Source organism: Amphiprion ocellaris, chromosome 13, assembly GCF_022539595.1.
Source record: "Amphiprion ocellaris isolate individual 3 ecotype Okinawa chromosome 13, ASM2253959v1, whole genome shotgun sequence".
Taxonomy (NCBI): Eukaryota; Metazoa; Chordata; class Actinopteri; family Pomacentridae; genus Amphiprion; species Amphiprion ocellaris.
In genome coordinates, this window is record NC_072778.1 from 36,127,592 (window position 1) to 36,145,611 (window position 18,020).

Here is an 18,020-nt window from a genome sequence, read left to right on the forward strand (position 1 = left end):
CTCCAACTTCAATTACAGTGTTTTCAAGGCTACAGGACTATTCTTCAGGTTTCTCAACAGAAAGTAATTTCATCAGTACCAAAAGCAATACCAAGGGCCACAGAACTCCCACTCCTGACATTGTACAACAACAAAGAGTTGTGTGATTGTTGGAGATTTCTATATGTTAATTCATTCAATAAATCAATAGCCTCACTGTAATTGAAATGGTTGGCCATTTGAGGCAATGTGGTGAAAGCTGAAAAGTGGAACAGTGAACTCTGTAGATCAAAAGAGGTACTGCATCTATTTAAAAAAAATCTATCGTTCTCTCTTTCTCATGCTCATTCTCACATCTGTTTTTGTCTCTCATTTTCAGTCTCAAACACACAAACAGGCTCATATCAACACATGCACACACACACAGACACACACGAGGCTCTACAGTTCCCTTGGTGTCTTGATTAATATGGTCCACTTTACATCAGTGCACTGGATGCCAATGCACACTGTGCTGCCTTCCCTGAGCAATTAGCGTAGGGGCTCCACCAGCGTTGGATTATCAACAACAAGATGCCTCCTGACACGAGCCCTAAAGCCTGCTGACTTATTCATACGTGTTTACTTTAAAAGCCTCTGCCCTGGTTTTTGTGGGTGGGCTGCCTCAGAACTGAAATAAGAACAACATCTGGGGAGAGAGGAGAAGGGGGGTGAGACAGACAGCAGCACTGTGCCCCACAAAGAGGTGGCTGAAAGGGGAAAGTGACTACGTCCTGCTGCACGAAGGCCTAGGGAAAATAAGTAAATAAGAGAAATCAGTGTCAGATGGTGCAGTAGCAGAAAGTGCGATATATATCTCACACCTGGATCAGTTATTAACTGCAGCTGTTGGCTGGTTGGTTGGTTGATGCCGGTTTATGCTCTTGCTATTGTGGATTTCGAAAAGCAAGATCAATAAATTCTCCAGTCGTTGAGCCCCTTTCACTCCAAAATGTAAGCTGTGACTCATACTGTTGTGTTTTCGTTTTATTATTTGTATGTGCTTCCGTCCCCACATGAATGTCGAAGCATGAATAATTAAATGTACTGCCAGAATCTCATTTAACACCCTATCACGTCTCTCTCTCTTTCTTGTCTGCAGGGATCCCAACAAACCAGTTCCCCAAGACACCAAATTCATCCACACCAAGGCCAACCGTTTTGAAGAGGTGGCCTGGTCCAAGTACAACCCCCAGGACCAGCTGTACCTGCATATCGGCCTGAAGCCACGTGTGCGCGACCACTACCGTGCCACCAAAGTGGCCTTCTGGAAACACCTAGTGCCCCACCTGTACAACCTCCACGACATGTTCCATTACACCTCCACCACCACCAAAGTGCCCCCACCAGAGACCACGCAGAACACCTTGTCCACCAAGAGGCCCAATGGGAAAAACTGGCCGTTCAACACCAAGCGGCCCCCCATGTCCCCGGCCTACAACAGCGAGGACAAAGACTCTTGGAGCGAGGATGAGGAGACAGGGCCGCTGGTGGTGGAGAACCCCAGGGATTACTCTACGGAGCTCAGCGTCACCATCGCTGTGGGAGCCTCGCTGTTGTTCCTCAACGTTTTGGCTTTTGCGGCACTCTACTACCGCAAGGACAAGCGGCGGCAGGACTCCAGCCACGGACAGCCCAGCCCGCAGCGCCAGACCACCTCCAACGACATCGGCCACCACGCACCCGAGGAGGAGATCATGTCGTTGCAGATGAACCAGACGCACCATGAGTGCGAGGCGGGGAACAGCAACGAGGGGGCGCTGCGCTTGGCCTCGTTGCCCGACTACACACTCACTCTGCGGCGCTCTCCGGACGACATCCCGCTCATGACCCCCAACACCATCACCATGATCCCCAACTCCCTGGTGGGCATGCCCAACCTGCACCCGTACAACACCTTCACAACCGGCTTCAACTCCACCGGCCTGCCGCACTCCCACTCAACCACCCGCGTATAGCTTTAAGAAGGCCAGGGGCAGCCAGCGCAGGCGGGGGAGGAGGAGGAGCAGGAGGATGAACGAATGGAAGAGAGGATTGTGTTTTATAAATATCACAGGGAAGGGGGAGGGCTGCAAGGGGGAGGGGAGGGGAAGGGCAGGAGACGGATTAAAACGTGAGGAGATTTAACTAGACTTTTACTACGAGGAGAGTTGCTGAGAGCTCTCTATGGATGTCAAGTTGTGCAGAGCTGCCAAAATCAAACTGCTTCCCTTCTCCTGAACAGGGGAGGGTGTCTTTCTGCAGTGTTTTTTTCTAAAATAATCATTTTAAAAGCCTTTTTAAGCAGACTGAGGAGATATCAACACTTTTTTTCTTGAATTCATAACAAAAACAAAGAGAAGTGCTTTTTATTTCCCATCCCTTCCTCCTGCGGGAGACACATCTAGAACAATGGCCTCTTCGTCAATATTCGCAAAATGTTTTTAATTGCTTCTTTGTTGTGTTTTACGTTTCAATGCCTTACAAAGCTTGTTCTTTTTGTCATTATTTCTATTCCCTGAGACTATTCCATGTGGAGTGTGTTACAAGCAGATGAGACTCAAAGATGAGAGACTGAATCCACGATGGGAATCTAGAGGATATGCAGATGTAGAGATTTTAAAACCCATTTTGGGAAACTCATTTTTTTTCTGTTGTGTATCAACACAACAGCCCCACAAATGGTGTTATCTCTTTTTTTTCTTTTTTGTTTTTAGCTCGTATAGTAATGATTTGTCTGGGACAGCTCTTGCCGGGAGATGAGAAGGCCAAGAGATAAATACTATGTTACTGTGATTGTTTTGTTAAGAAAAAAAGTGCATCTTTTACAGCCAATTTATCTGTTAAGTTATCTGATATTATCTCCACAAAGTGTGCACGTACACATGCTGCTTAGAGCACCTGTGTGTTTGTGTGCATGTGAAAATGATTTCTCATTCCTTGCGTGAGAGCGTAGTCAAGAGGCTGAGATAAAGGAAGAGACACACTGTCGGAACTTGCAAATGCAAGAGTGGTGAGTGAGCGTGTGTGCGTGTGTGTGTGTGTGTGTGTGTGTGTGTGTGTGTGTGTGTGCGTGCGTGCGTGCGTGCGTGCGTGCGTGCGTGCGTGCGTGCGTGCGTGCGTGTGTGTGTGTGTCCGTGCACCTGTTTTTTTGTTTGTAGGTTATATAGTGTGGTTTTTTGGGGGGTGGGGGCTGAGTACTTTCTCATGTTGTTGATTTTGGTTTATCACAAGTAGTGTTTCTGCTGCGTCTCTGGGTGTCTGTCTTTGCAAAATAGCACTTTTGTTATTTTTAAAGTTATATATGTCTAATTTTGCTTAAAGATTACAAAATAAATCTATTATTTTATGTGTAAGAGAAGAAAAAAATAGCTAAAGATTCAACTGAACTAACTGACATGATTCCATTGACTTTGTAAGAGTTCCTCTTCAAAAGCAGACAGTGGCCTGTTTGCACTGAATAAACCTATATCAGTGCACACTTGTATTTCTTTGAATATATATATATAAATATGGGCATACATACATATATGTATAGGGCTTCTATGGAGATATCTGTCCCACTTACAAAACAATGAAAACACTGTTCAGACTGAAAAGCACCAACATAAATAATTTCTATGTATTGTTGTTGTCATTTGAAACATACCAGGCCAAGACCACGCTAGGTGTCTTTGTAAGAGCTCTATATGTATATTTATGTATAAAATATTTAATATTTATTTATGTATACCAGATGCATACATGCTGATTGTGCCATGTGCCCAATTAAAACTGTAAAAAAAAGATGAAGAATATAAAGTTTCACTAAACTTTCTTTTCTCTCTTGATCAAAGTTGTTTTCCTCCCTTTTTGTGACTTTTTATTATTTCCATTTTGAATGAGTTAAAAAAGAAATATTCTTGCAGCGAGTGCAAGGCTCCCCCCAGGACTTCCTCTCCCCTCCTCCTCCCTCTCTCCTTTTCTCTCGATGAAACCTTTGAGAAAAACAGGCTAACAGCTTGGGGCCTATCTGCGTGCATAACTCCACATTTTACTGTAATTCATGCAAAGTAGTGCTGCAGCAATGGGAGATTGTGAAAAGATTGCCTTGATGTACTCACATTGCATCCTATTATATGTTATTCTCAAGGAGAAAACTGGAGTTATTGATTCTGCGAGTAAAACTGACAATTTTCATTAAGTACCTTGGTGTAGCACAGATTGTCTGCTGCGTTACAGCGAAGAGCAGTAATGCAACCTGACCAGTGATCCTAGAGCAGCGTTGCAGTTTTTACATACTTCATGCACGTAGACCTCAACGTTTTTATGAAGTATTTCATTACAGCTTCCCTTGGTATTTAATGGTTGGAAACGCAGCAGAGCGAGAAGCACAGTCTGGTCAGCTCATCACCGATCCTGCCAGTAGCATAAAGAGAGAAGAGGTTATTTGAGGGAAATTGCTTGGAGACTGATCTATATGAGTCATCTTGTCTTTGCTCATCCTGCCTTATATGGAGCTCACCTCCTAATCAGCCGCCGTCTTAAACTGAGCCACAGCCACTACGAAGGAACCAAGCACCCAGTTTCTACCTGGAGCTGCCTCACACATACAGAAGCATTTAATAATGGCTGAGTGTGTGTGCTCACAAAAGAAGTAAGAGCTTGCAATATTATCAGCAGAACTTTGTTATGTGGCCTAAAATGAAGAAACATCATGTAACCGATGACATTTTCAAGAGCAAAGCCATTTTAACAAAATACTCCAGAATACAAAATGGATGTAGCCTTTTCTTGCTGAGTCCTAATAAGTTCTTTTAGGGTCAATTCACCCAGATTATATATATTTTTTAACTCTCTTATTTTAAACAAAGGAACTCCTCGCACATCTGTTTCATGAGGCAGGTGCATGGGAGAGGGATAAGCATGTCCAAAAGTTTCAGACTTTTGCAGACTGTCTACCTTACACATTGATTTGGTAATATTTGTGTTGCATCAAATGCCTGATGAAAGTTTAGTGCCAAAATCTTGCACTATTAAATGTATTTTTGCAATTTAGACTGTTTGCAGGAGCTGAAGAATGAAGGTGGTGTTGAAGTGTCTAAAGCTGAAGTTCCTTGACTGTCTACTTGAGGCTGCCTCCAAAAGTGACCCCATGTCAAAATGCCCAACTTTATAGCTGAAATAAGCACACATAAAGCCTGATACAAAAACAGTTCTGATATTGAAAGCTAGGTTCCCCATTTATGACACCACTGCGGAATGTGAATCTTTATATAACTCACCCATTTCAATTGTATTAAGGTCACAAATTATGCATAATTAAGAGCATGTTTGCTTTGGTACTGCCAAGATGGCGACAGCTGGAGCCACCAAAATGAATTTCAGGAAACCTGTGGATGACATCATGGAGCAAAGAAACATTCTTTCACACAGTCCATGATTTAACCATGCACAAACTTTTATTTGTCATGGTTTTGAGGAACAGAGATTTCTGTACCCACCTTGACACATCAGCAACTAAACAGAAGTTTGTTTGTGGTCCTAGTGGCACTGAAAGATGATATTTAGGATGTTAATGAAGACAAATGAACCTTTCTTAAAGAACAGCTGCAAAAACATTCTTTTAAGTGTTGAATCATTTAGGGACTATTTCTTTGGCTAAAAGAAGCTCATAATGAGATCTGTGAATTCTTGTTTCTGATTTTTTTCACTCTTGTAATCAATATTTTTACATTTACAGTCGATCAAATAACTATGTGATCCAGAGGGACTAACTCACAGGTAGCCACGCAGCTGTGAAGCCTCCTTCAGCACTTACATTTCAGCGTGTTTTATTAAGTTTCGTACCTTTACTGTTATGGTTCAGTCTCGCTGCTCTGATTCTCATGGTTCCTCATTTTAAAGGACAGCGAATATTGGACAGGTGGCCAGAAACAGCACTCCAAATAAATGCTAATGTTGCTCAGTCCCTGCTGGATGTGTGAATAAGCAGCTGTTTGCTAACAAGCTTGCAACGTGTGATATGTGGCCCAAAAATACAGAAAAATCATTACAGTTTGAATATCATTTCAAATGCTGTTAGCACCACCTACAAAATCCCAATCAACATTCCAGTCATTATTAATTTATTATTTATATGAGAGAAGGCTACCTGCTAATTAAGGTTTGCAAGATGTGGAGGACAGCTCCTGAAAAATTTATAGTAACTGCACCTGAAAGATTTTTTTGTCAAAATGTTGATTTTTTTTTTTTTTGAATGTAATTTGGGTGAACCAACCCTTTAAGAGAGGACATGACTCAAAGTGGACTGTTGACTCATCTGATTCGTGTGCAGTGGCAAGAGTTTCCATTGGCCCCAACACACACACACACACACACACACACACACACGCACACACTAAAACACACAAACACACACACACACACTAAAATTGAGTGGTGGAGTTGAGAGTGAACTATCAAAGGGAAGAAATGTCATGGGAGGGCAACTTGTTTTTTGCCATGTAATTTTCCCATATGCTGTTAAAGCAGAGCAGATGTCACTGAGTATTGGCAGGGGCAGACCTGGTGGCCCCGGGGACACAGTTTGGGAGACATGGCCCTGTGAAGAGCCACATAATTAAGTGTCAGACCAAAGGGAAAGACCATGGAAACTGCAGTGGTGTGGTGCAGCAAGAGAAAAACGGGGTCAAGTTCCTTCTGCAATCAGACACCTGAAGGCTTGATGAAATTAGTCCAAACTTCCTATGACAAGAATCACCAGCAGGAGAAAAAATGGGACAGTTCTGAGAGAGTTTCTTTTCCACAGTCAACATTTGTTTGCAGTTCAGTGAGAGTGCTTCTAAAGTGACATCATTCAAGGATTGGCTGGAATACCCCGATGGGGTTTGTGACTGCCTCGACAGCACTGAAGACAAACCCAGGCTAGGAAATGGATGTGCCAAATTACACAGTGCCACCCGCTGGGAAAGAGCTGCAGGTGTGTGTGGGTTCTTCGTGTGTGTGTGTGTCTGTGTGTGGAGACAGTGAGAATTTTATTTCTACCACAGTGAACATGTTGTTACCGATATTTCCTCTCACCTTCTCCCTCACCTTCATCTCTCTCTTCCAGTGTCTCATTCGTCTTTGCTTTCTTCTTCCTATTTCATGCACAAATGCTTTTTTCTTACCTCCCTCACAAAATGCAATCTAAGCAGCTCTACCTCTGTCTCACAAAGACATGACATGCCCATTTTCTCTATCTTCTACTTTTTTAAGTGCCATAGTCTGTACTCCCGTAATTTACAGACATTTAAAGTCTAATTTTCTTGAGTTGCTGTGTTTTTCTGCTGACTAAGAAGTTAATGAATGTTACTTATTGGCAAGCAGAGCAGACTCAGTCACTGAACCAAAACTCTTGTACTTTCAATTTAAATAGCCTGTTTTTCTCCAAAAGGGAAACCATACTGCATTGTGTCAAAACATCTACAATCTATTATTTCCTTGTGAAAAATGCACTCTTGACAATTTTCCTTTACTCCCTCACAGCATAGACAAATCACTGGCGTATTTTTCAGGTTGTCCTAACAAGGAGCGTCCTGCACTGGAGCTTTTTTGGTGGCATCAAACCCAGATACTGTAACACATTTTTCACTGAATACTAGGACTGTAATCAAGAAAACCAATGGTCTTTGAGCCCAAATACATTGTGGTAAATCTCTGTTATCTCAGTGTCATTGTACAGATTACTAAAGATGCCCTGTTACTTCTATGTTTATGTCCATAGAATGTATTTATAATCACAGAAACTGGAGTAATCAAAATAAAATATCTATTCTTTCTGTATCTTATTGTTGTCCTCATAAATATAGAGCATGACATCCATTTTCAGCAGGCCTGAAAGCAAGTGGTTTGATGCTGATAATAGTGTTTTTGTATATTTTTCATCCTATGAGATGTTTACCGACAGAGCATCACGATCCAAGTGCGATCACGTAAGTGCTCCAAAACTCACACAGCGTTTGCATTAAAGGTTAAGGCCAGCATATTTTATCTTTTTTATTATCATCAACAAATCCCACAAGAAGACCAAAACCAAACAATGAATTTATCTTGCTAACAAGTACTGGCTGTGTAGCCGCAGCCAGATGAAACGTATGCCTCTGTGCCATTGAACTCACTGTCGCACAAAAACTATAAAAAAAACACAGAGAAGCGAGCCAGACTAGTGCACTGGGTGACATATTCTTTAATTACAGTGAACACAGACAGTGTAGCTCTTTCCTCATCACTCATCAAACTAGGAAAGCAAGAAGCTCTGTCCCCCAGCATGTTCAGTGATGCCTGCGCGACATACAGCTACTGTCCAGACAAAATGCTGCTGCAGAGTGGTCACAATAAGCAGGAATGTCACCCGATGTTATCGCTGTTTTATGCGTTTTTAATGATTTTTAGACGATGATGGAGTTCTCTGGCACAGAGACAGGAGCTACAAGCTGTGGCTATGCAGACAACACTTGTTAGCAGGAAAAATTCATTGATGTTTTTGGTCTTTTAATGGGATTTGTTGGTACGAATGAAATTGAATAACACCAGCATGATCTTTTAAATGCAGTTTTGGGTGCAACAAAGTGTGACAGCAATGTAAGAATAGAAGAAGCTCAGGGGTAATGAACTATTCAACAGTAAAAGGGGCTGGTTTGGTTTTTATGGAGGTCCAGTAAACAACAGTAGCAGCCTATAGTTCATCTAGTACAAGCATTCCCACCTGGCCACGGCCTAAAGCTGCCTGTCGACTACGTAATGATCTGCCCTCTGTAAGATAGATGGCCTGGAGATACCAGAGAGGCTGCTGCGACTGAAGCCTGCACATTCCCAGTGTGTGAGGGAAGTAACAACAGCAGGCAACAAGCACATTTTAAGCCTCTGCAGAGTATCCATCCTGTATTCTGTCTAGAAAACCCTGCTATTACAAGATGCTCCTTGACGGCTAATTTTTCCAGCTAGTTGGTCCAGTTCTGAAGGTGGGATGAGAGGGAGAAGTTTCATGGCAACATTCACAACTTCTAGGATGATTCATTTCTGTTCTAACTGCACTCATCATTCACAGAGCTATTTTGCAAAGTTGTTCCTCGCCAGCTGAGATCAGGCTTGCTGCTATCTCTCAGTTGCATCAGCTGGAGTTCACCATCAGATGGCAGTCCACTGATGCCTTTCTCAGATGTGGGTTTCTGGTGGTAGGGGAAGGTTGCGTCAGTGGACTTCTGGTGTCAGAGCTCACCAGCCTGCGTTGCTCCGGTACAGACTACAGAGGACTCCCAGAGGACTTCCTGAAAGTATCTTATCACTTAGATCACATTACAATGACTTTCAGTGGCACCAATTTGATCTTTAGTGCTAATCCAGGCTACCAGGCATTTCCCAGATCTTTCAGATCAAATACGCTGTGGGTTTGACTTCAGTATCTGAGCTTATTCCAAAAAAAACTGCAGCACTTTTTTTTCTGTGAAATACTGGAAACATCCTTTGAAGTTAAGCCTATTTTTGCCCCCGAGAGGCAGAGAACTTCATTTGTCAGTAAAAGCCTAAATGTTTGTCCTGTGCAGTTTTCTGACTAAATGAATAGATGTTTGCATGGTAATTATATTTACCTAAATAGACTCAGACATATTTCATGCTTAATCATTTAGTTTAATAGACGTCTGACCTTAATAAACTTTTGCAAAAAAGAGGAGTTTTGCTAATGGAAAAATAATACCTCCACATGTCAAAATGCAGACGTCTTTGCCTCCAGTGTTTATGCATAATACCTATTAGAAAGGCATTTTCACACATTGTACTTTAGACTTCAAATCCCGCTTTGTGGTCAGATGTCAGCTGATTGATTAGAAAGAAATATCTCATCCACAAAAATGTTTCACACCATAAAAATATGTAGAAAGAGCAGTGAAGCAGTCTGGCTACCACAGGAACTCTAAAATCTTCTCTTGGGTTTACAGATTGTACACATTTGTTTCTGTCCACACTCCTGAAACTGCTAACACACTGGAAACATTTTCACAGCTATAAAGATGTTCTGAGACTTCCTTGTGTGACTGACATCTTACTAGCTGGCTACTTTACAGTAAAGAACACTGGGGGTTTTCATGCCATTTGTCAAAACTATGTCCACTGTCACCTCCATTCACACATACACTTCCTCTCACAGCTTGCTTTTAGTCCCTTTTCCACCAGTGTCTGAACCTAAAAATTGTGCTTAAATTGGATATTATTTAAAATACAGATGCTTTCCATAACAACAAGTTTGAGCTCTTTGATTCTTGTTAAATAGTTTGCTTGAGTTTCTGCAATGATTTCAAGTAAACTGTCTGAGTTGAAAGAGGAAGGGAGAAGTGGCGTCAAGAAATCCCCAGTCAGCAGTGATGTAATGACTCATTTGAAGTCCAGGAGGCTGGATGACTCACATTCTTTGGGAATTAACTCCTTAGAAAGGAATTACACCGGTTTCCTGTCCCATACAATGAGACAGGAGACAGCGAGCAAAACAGGAAATGACATGGCTATAGGTGGAGATTTGGATTTACATGGCAGCAACCAGAAAAATCCAAACATACCATTATAATATTTCCACTTATGCAATAAGCTTAAATTAGAGAGCAGTGATTTTCTTCTATCCTGAATAAAAGGAGTATTGCACTGTAGATCTATATTTATTCATAGGCCAAGCAGCAGTTAAAAATATCAGTGTTTAGTGATGCTGTGAAAGGTTTGCTTATATCACTAACTTCTGTAAACAACACAGGAAAAAAACTTGCCAATGTTCTTAATTATGATAAGTTAGCAAATAATACAGAATGCTGACTTTGCATTATTGAAATACACTTTTCAGTTTGTGACACAAGGATCAAAATAAGAGACTGCAGCCATTTTAGTGGCTCTGAACAGGAGCTGGTGTTAGCTGCATGCTAACATTGATTAAATTACACCAAATAGAAGTACAATTAAGGCTAATGGGAATGTCGGCTTTGCAGGAAATTAATGTGACTAAAAGGATCCTCAGCGTTATTGCAAGGTCATAATGTCTCCAGATTCCATTGCGATAAACCCAAAAGTTGTTAAAAAAATATCTCAACTAAAGCCAACAGGATCAGCGTTTTTTCTTTTTCTTTTCTGCACTAGAGGTAAAATCAGGTGATCACCTAAAGTTTAAAAAATTATCTTCTGTACACCATTAAGGATTGTGCTAAATTTCACAGCAATCAGTACAATCACTGAATCTGAAGCAAAGTGGTAAAAGCGGTCAGAACTCAGAGTCAAACCAACCAGCCTGTCCATTATCCATCTACCCATTTATTATAATCCAGGGTCAAGTCATGGTGGCAGTAGGCTAAGCTCCACAGCAACGTTTTCCAGCTTTGCCTTATAGATCCCAAGGCATTCCCAGGCTGGGTCAGTAATGTAATCCTCATCAGGCCTTAACTATCTCAGTTGGCTTTATTCAACATGAAGGAGTAGCAGCTAATACTTAAAAAGTCACAAATCTAGCAACTCAAACTGCTTTTACTCCTGTTAATTCAAACGTGGTTTTACAGTGTTTTTACTGCTGCTAACATAAATCCCTCACATGAATCTGAATTGGTGTCATGTGAGAGATTTTTTACAACTTAAGGTAAAGGGTCCGTGTATATTTTGGCAATTGGATTTTCTGTTATGAAACGGGTATTGAAAAACAAAAAATGAATGGTTATTTGATTTTCGTTTTAAAATACAAAAATTAAAATTGAAATACAAGGCGTTTTTCCTTTTCATGATCAAAAAGGGATATACGATTTTTTTTTTTAAAAATGCTTTGAGTTTCGTTTTATATTTAGAATAACAAGAAAATAAAATCAGTAAGAGACAGAAACGAAAAAAGGTCCGTTTTTTCATTTACTGAGACCGGAAGTGCTCATCAGCAAGTCTGGAGCCAAACGACAAGAAGATTCTCAGAGGGCGGAGCCACAGAGCAGTGATTGGTCAGACTGACTGAGAGCCAGAGAGCAGTGACTGGTCAGACCGTAGATAATATAGAAGACAGCGCGCTAGCGCATCTAGTATTGTATGTATCTGTGGTCGGCAGGTCTGCTAGCATCTCTGGCTGCTGCTGACCTGGTTTTTGGAGTAAAACACGGTAAGAAGATAAATACTTCTATCCAGTAGCGTTGTTTTGTTGTACGTTAAGTCAGCGACTTGTGAAGAGTTGTGTTTTGTCGTGTTTCAGCAGTTGGTCCGGACGCGTTAGCTAGCTAAGCGGCTAAGTTAGCTAGCGGGCTAATTAGCACAGGTGGCTAACTTACCACTGAACACCTGTGTTAGTTGCTGCAGCAGCTGTCCTCATTATTAGAATGAACTTCTCAACCTGTATTTCTCTGCTGTGTATTTTAGCTTTTAAAAAAGTTATTTTACTTTAAGGTTAACTGAAACCCGTTCAGCTGCACTGAAGTTTAACATTCAGCTGCTTTGAATTAAGCCACGCTTAACTTAAACATTGCGCAACATTACCTCTCTGAATCTCCATAATTTCATTAAATTCCTTCTCTCTGCCACTGCTCAAGTTCAATCCAGTATATAAAGTGACATTAATAGTGAATAAACTAGCAACCAGCCATTGTATTTATTTATTATTGTATGTATTTGTAGTAAAACATGAGTTGAAACATCCTACTTTTGGATCTAGAACTGCACAAGCCGTTCATTTTCAGTCACCTGACGAGTTAAACTCCCCTTTTTATGTGAGGTTGAAGCAGAAAGACTGACTTAAAGAAAATTGTTTATAATTTGTGATACCTGTTATCTCTGACTGAGGCTTTAGTTTTTGTTGAGCCGATTTACACGTAGAAACTTTGTTCAGGAAGATTTCTCAGTAGCTCAGAGGACAGGATGCTTTTTACACAACCTTGTAAGAGAATGTCTGTCAATGCTTTCAGCAGAATTTAGAAACACAACACTTCCTAAACAGATATTTTGAGGCTGTGAGGTTGAACGTTTGAGAGTCTATCAGTGTGTTTGTTTGTGGTCTTTCTGTTTCTAGGTGGAAGCTGAATTAGTGAGGATGACTCCTGCTCCTGTCATCTCTAAGCTCCTCCCACATCTTTACCTGCACATGAGGAAAATCACTCCTGTAGAATGCAGGTATGTTTGTCATTATTATAAAAATATGTTGCCTGGTGACCTGTCAGAAACCCATCATACAGAGTCAGCCAAAATAATGTTTACACACATCAGGAAAAGAAAAACTTGCATAAATATTTCAATACCAAATTTATTCAGACATCAGGAGATTAATAAAAGTTACCTTTGGCCTCTATAATTACAAGAGGTGTTCAAAGTGGTGGCCACTGGCTTCCAGACATTTCTGTTGTGTTGTAGACATCACTTGTTGATGCTCCATTCATGAGGGTAGCGCCATCTGTTAGGAAAACATCGTACAACAGGACACAGAGTTATCGTGATTTGATCAAATTTAGAAAGAGGAATCTATATATGTAGAAGTACTGATACAAATGAAATATTTATAAAAGTTTTTCTTTTCCTGATGTGTGTAAACATTATTTTGGCTGATTCTGACTCTGTGAACTTAATGAGAACAAAACTGTCATTTAATTGTTGCTCTGAAAGCTTATTTAGTGAAAACCAGCTGGTGTTGTGCTTTGAAACAAACTGCTGTTGATGTCTGTGTTTTTAGGTTTAACCCCACAGTTTCTGAATGAACTGATAGTTGTTTTTTTTTCCTGATCAATGTGGACTTTATAATTGATGGTAACATTTACTGATCATATAATCAGCATGACAGTATAACAGTAGAACATTCTGACCACCTGACTAATACTGTGTTGGTCCCTTTATGCTGCTAAAACTCCTCTGACCCAGTGGTTCATCAGAACCTCTGGGGATCCTGTGGATTCTGTGGATCCTGTGGGTTGCAGGGTGGGTCCTACCTAGACCAGGCTGATCCTGGACCATCCCACAGATGCTCCATCAGATGTGGATGTGGGGAGTGTGGAACCCAGGTGAACAGCTGAGCTCTGTCGTGTTCCTCGGACCACTCCTGAGCAATTTTAGTTTGTCCTGCTGAGGGTGGCAGCTGGCATCAAGGACTGCTGTTGCCATGGAGACTAGGGGGTTGTTTGTCCTGCAGTGTTTAGGTGGTGGTACATGTCAAACATCCACATGAATGTCAAGGTTTCCCAGCAGAACGTTGCATTAGAACAAGATGATGGATGATGTTCTCTTCAGCTGTCAGTGGTCAGAATGTTGTGGCTGATTAGTGGATCTGTCTGCCTTTACTCTGACATCCAGAGTTATACAAAAGTGTAGTATGTGTGCAGTGCAGAAGAGATTTACTTTATTGGATGCAGTTTCAGTGGTTCCATCAGAGAAAATCAGATCCATATACAGATTTTTATTAATTCCAGAGCTGGTTCAGCGAAGATTTTAACTACATTAGAAAATTCTGTCGCAGTTGGAATTTTGCAGACTGAGAGATGGTTGAGAAGGTTTGCAGTTCTTGTTTTAGCAAAATATGTTATAGTAGAAGATCTTTATTGTCATTGTACATGAAATTACCTGCAAACCAGCAAAGTGCATCAGTCTGAGGTATCTAAAAATAAATAAGTAAAGAAAAATGCTTCTAAAGCCAATAATAAACAGAATATTTTGTGGGAATATTCTAAAAAGGAAAGAAAAGCTCCATTCTCACTCCTCTCAGGATAAACTGTCATTAAAATTGACTTTAAATTTAGCTTCAACACGACATAAAAACATTTACTTTCATTACTGATGTTGTCAAGTTTTAATAAAGTTCATGCTACTTTTATAAAATGATGAAAGTGAATAAATTGTATTTGTGTGATCTGTGTTTGATTTCTGTCTTTTCTCCTGTCATCCAGATGTTCAGAGGGAGATGATGCCACATCTGGTCCAGCTGATGGAAGGTCTTGAAGTTCTCTGACTGGCCTCGACTGAAGATGGTCGTCTCACTGGATTTAAGGTTCAGATGCTCAGTAACAAACTCCACCAATGAGCCAACAGGGAAGTTTTAGGTTTATTAAATGTTGCTATGAAGGTTTCGCTGTTTTTCTTTGTGAATGCAATGAGCTCCAACTGAAACTTGAATTAGAACTTAGAAGTAAATCCTTCCATCTGAAAGCATTTAGTTGCATTAATAACCTCACAACATTCTTATTTTTATTCCAGTCTTGGTTGGAAATAGAATTTCTGTTTTGATTCAGGTAAAAACTGAACTTCACAGCATGTTGGAGCAAAACAACCAGATAAAAACTGTGATGGTGTTGGATTGTCAGACTGTAATGTTGCAGCTCAAAGCAGCTTTTCTATCTCAGTTCATTCTGACATTCAGCTATGAATCAACACAGCAGATGGTGATCCATGCTGTGGAAATCTCACATCTCCTGATTTAATGGAGCTGCTTTGCACTTTTTACACTGTTTATTCACCAACACTTTATTTAATAAAAGTCCCATCTAGTTTTCATGAGGAATATGATATTTTAATTTCTCTGTGAATAACTGCAGTCTAATGCAACAGCTGAAACTGTAACATCTGTCCTGATATTGATCATGAAGTATTGATCAGAATACTTATGGTTAGCAGTCATCCCTGAAGTTTTACATTCAAATCTTTACTTGTGTTGTGAACTTTGGTAAGAAGCAGAAACTTTAGCGTTGCCATGGATACGTGAGTGTTAAATTCTGTCCATGTTTCCATTTTGGGAAATTCAGTCCAGCAGATGAGTTTGTTTTTACTGCCAGCTACCATTCAGTCTGAGATATTAAGAATAAATAAATGTGCATAATGTGGAAATGAACAGATTTTATTTTTATTTATTCCTACAGCTACTGCATGTAAAGTTCCAGAATGTGGAGGAATTTAGTCTCATAATCACAGACAATAAATATTATCTGAAAGTCGGGTTATTGTTGTTTATCAGCACAATACAAAAAGATTAATGTTAGAAATATTCCAGTTAAGACTCTAGAATATCATGATTTATGTAAATTTACCTCAATAATATGAATGTTCAGGTTAAGATTGTGCAGTGATATTTATTATGTAAGTTTAGCTGATTAAAGTTTATGACTTTGCACTAAAATATTATTTGACATCATTATTATAATATTTAGGGTCAGACTCTACAGTATTAAGATTAAGAAATCAAATATTCTATAAAATGTAAATACACTGAACTCATTTGGATATATTTAAGTGAGAATCTAAAATATTATCTGACACAAATCTATCTAAATCAAAATTGTCATCATTTTTACTCCAAACATTTACTGGACTGATTTAAACATTAAAATCACTCCTTTCTAATCCTCTGCTGTACGTTCAAACCTGAGGCCTTAAGTAGAAACACACAAGTATCTGATTGAAGGAACTTCTGCAGAGTCCTGGTTCCAGAACATGATGATAGAATTATAGACAAACTTTAACAAAAGCTGCCTGAGAGTTTACAGGTTTTTATGTTGGATTTCTTAAGTAATTTAATGAGTTATCAGGAAAAATCAAGTGTTCATTTGATGAACTTCATTTCCTAAAACATCCCGAATTGGAGCTCATATCTTTGGCAGCTGTAAAGTTTCTGCTCCTTCAAAGTTCACAACACAATGAATGAATTCCTAAAACACTCTCAATGCTGGAGAGCGTTTGTGATGCTGAAGCAGTGATCAGTTTTTCTGTTTCTTCTCTGGAGATGCACAATGAGGGACGTCTGCAGAGACTGAGAAAGAGCCTCACCACATCCTGACATGAGGAAAAAGACTTTACTGAAGACTACAATGAGAAAAACTATCAGACAGCAGACGGCTGCATTCAAGGTGAGATCTGAACATTTGATCTGGAACAGGAATTCAATAACGGCAGCATGAGCTTCATTTCAGTCTGTAGCTGCTGAATTCATGGATGAATCATCTGGCACTAGAGAGGAAGACCATCAAACATCCACGTCAGCTGATGGAGGTCCAAGAGTCTCACCCAACAACCAACCTACAGAGTGAAGACCTCAAATCTGATTGGACGGCCTCCTATTCAGCCACAGTGTGAACAAATGCCTCTAAGCTGATTTGTTTTCTAAAATAAATCTAGTTTGAGTCCTAATCTATGCCTGTGTGTTTGTTTCTTTACACTGCTGTTAACAGTTTAGGCTGTTAGATTGTTCCAGATAAGACAAGTACAAGATTCTTCAGAGCCGTTCTACCATGAGCCTGACAGGAAGAACTCCAACAGCTACTGAATGTTACTGTGGTTCCCTCAAGGCTACAGGAGGAGTCCTACGAGGACGAGCTGGTCCACCTGATGGCGGCCAGTCACTGTGGTTCAAAGCCAACACCGACTACATGGACTTCTACTGGACCACACGGAGGCCTTCAAACCGGACCAACAAGTTCACCGACTCCCCGACTCGTGGGTCTGAGGACGCCGCCGAGCCTCGGCTCAGCCGGCCTCCTGTCTGTGGGTGTTTGAGTGCTGAGAGGTTTGTGGATGCATGTGAACGTTCTGTGTTGAAACAGCAGCTTTGGACTCAGTAACGCTGGGAAAAACCAAGAGCTCCTTTATTTGTGACTTCCACTTAAAAAAACTGATGAAAATAAGTTTGTCAGGGTTCTGACTGATAACAGATTATTAGATAATGAAAATAATCATTTAAATATTCCTTTAAACAATCCTTTCAGGTCTACATTTCCTTTACACTGACTTCTTAGTATATGTACAAGTATTTTGGGTGGAATATACCATTAAGCCCAATGTTCAATGGTTCTTCTGGGAATATACCATTAAACCAACCTTTTAGGTAAATGTTCCAGAATGTTGAGTAGAATATACCATCAGATAAACCTTTCAGGTCTACATTGGAAGATTTTAGAGTAGAATATTACTCCAAACCATCCTTTTTTTGAGCAACACACCATACAATGACGTTTTTACAATGATGGTTCTACTATGGAACCAGTTTGACATGTTCAGGTGTTCTTTGTGTGAAAACTCAGAGATTTCAGGTATCA

At 40.3% G+C, this 18,020-nt stretch overlaps 1 protein-coding gene and 1 long non-coding RNA gene across 4 annotated transcripts in view; both read left to right on the top strand.

Annotated features, from left to right (window-relative positions):
* Nucleotides 1–7,803, top strand: part of nlgn3a (neuroligin 3a) — a 126,978-nt gene extending 119,175 nt beyond the window's left edge. For all 3 annotated transcript variants that reach the window (XM_023269547.3, XM_055016743.1, XM_023269546.3), the window contains one exon: nucleotides 1,121–7,803. In XM_023269547.3, the coding sequence (XP_023125315.1) occupies nucleotides 1,121–1,976 (856 nt within the window). In that variant the 3' untranslated portion in view covers nucleotides 1,977–7,803. The remainder of the gene's footprint in view (nucleotides 1–1,120) is intronic.
* A 4,985-nt stretch (nucleotides 7,804–12,788) lies between these two features.
* On the top strand, nucleotides 12,789–17,788 carry LOC129350298 (uncharacterized). The gene is made up of 3 exons (XR_008603650.1): nucleotides 12,789–13,128; nucleotides 14,886–16,835; nucleotides 16,899–17,788. It is a non-coding gene; the product is annotated as an uncharacterized LOC129350298 (long non-coding RNA).
* The last annotated feature ends 232 nt before the right edge of the window (nucleotides 17,789–18,020 follow it).